General features: G+C 60.2%; 1 protein-coding gene across 1 annotated transcript in view; it reads left to right on the forward strand.

Moving 5' to 3' along the window:
- Nucleotides 1-774, forward strand: part of ZSWIM3 (zinc finger, SWIM-type containing 3) — an 18,515-nt gene extending 17,741 nt beyond the window's left edge. Inside the window, exon 3 of the mRNA XM_010835035.1 lies at nucleotides 28-774. Coding sequence (XP_010833337.1) covers nucleotides 28-498 — 471 coding nt within the window. The 3' untranslated portion in view covers nucleotides 499-774. The remainder of the gene's footprint in view (nucleotides 1-27) is intronic.

A 774-nucleotide genomic window follows, 5' to 3' on the forward strand; every position in this document is an offset into this window, starting at 1 on the left:
GTGCAGCTCCTGGAGGCCCCCCCCCAGGTGAGCAAAGACGGCTGCAGCTGCAGCTGCTACTTTCAGCAGCGGTACCACCTGCCGTGCCGGCACATCCTGGCGCTGCTGCACACCAGCCAGAGGCCTGTGAGCGAAGCCATGGTGTGCCGCCGGTGGCAGAAGAGGTACCAGCACCTCCTCGGGCCCTGCGGGGAGCTCCGGGACCCCATTCTGATCCCAGCAGATGCAGGCCAGCCAGGGGAGCCAGGACGGAACGACATGATTCAGGACCTAAGCAGGGAGCTTGCAAATCTGCTGATGCAGAGTGAGGGACCAGAGCTGGAGGAGCGCTGCTCCACGTTGCGCAAGATTGTGGACATCTGGGCGGCCCCCCGCCAGCCTCCTGAGCCCAGTCACCGGCCGAGGGACTTCAGGGATGTGGGCTGCCTCCCTTTCCTCTGGGGAAAGCAGGAGGAAGGGGAGGGACTGGCTCCTGCTGGCACCACCATTCATGGTTGAAGCACTTGCACTGGCACGCTAGGCCGCCAGCCCCTCTCCCTAGCAGTCCAAGAGCTCAAAGTGGGCAGGACATGCTCGGGGTCAGCGTTTTAACCAATGTCTTTCTGGGTAGGGTTAGGAAAATGGTTCCAAGAGAAAGAAACCCTGCTGTGTGACAGTCCTTTGAATCTGCCCCATTTCTGCCCTGCCTTTGGTTTTCCTTGGGAGCCTCATTCATTGTTCAAGGCCAAAGTTATTTCCATGCAGAAAGGTCATTCCTCTTTCTCCCTCAGCCCC

This window comes from Bison bison, unplaced genomic scaffold (assembly GCF_000754665.1).
Source record: "Bison bison bison isolate TAMUID 2011002044 unplaced genomic scaffold, Bison_UMD1.0 scf7180017864038, whole genome shotgun sequence".
In the NCBI taxonomy this organism is placed as follows: Eukaryota; Metazoa; Chordata; class Mammalia; order Artiodactyla; family Bovidae; genus Bison; species Bison bison.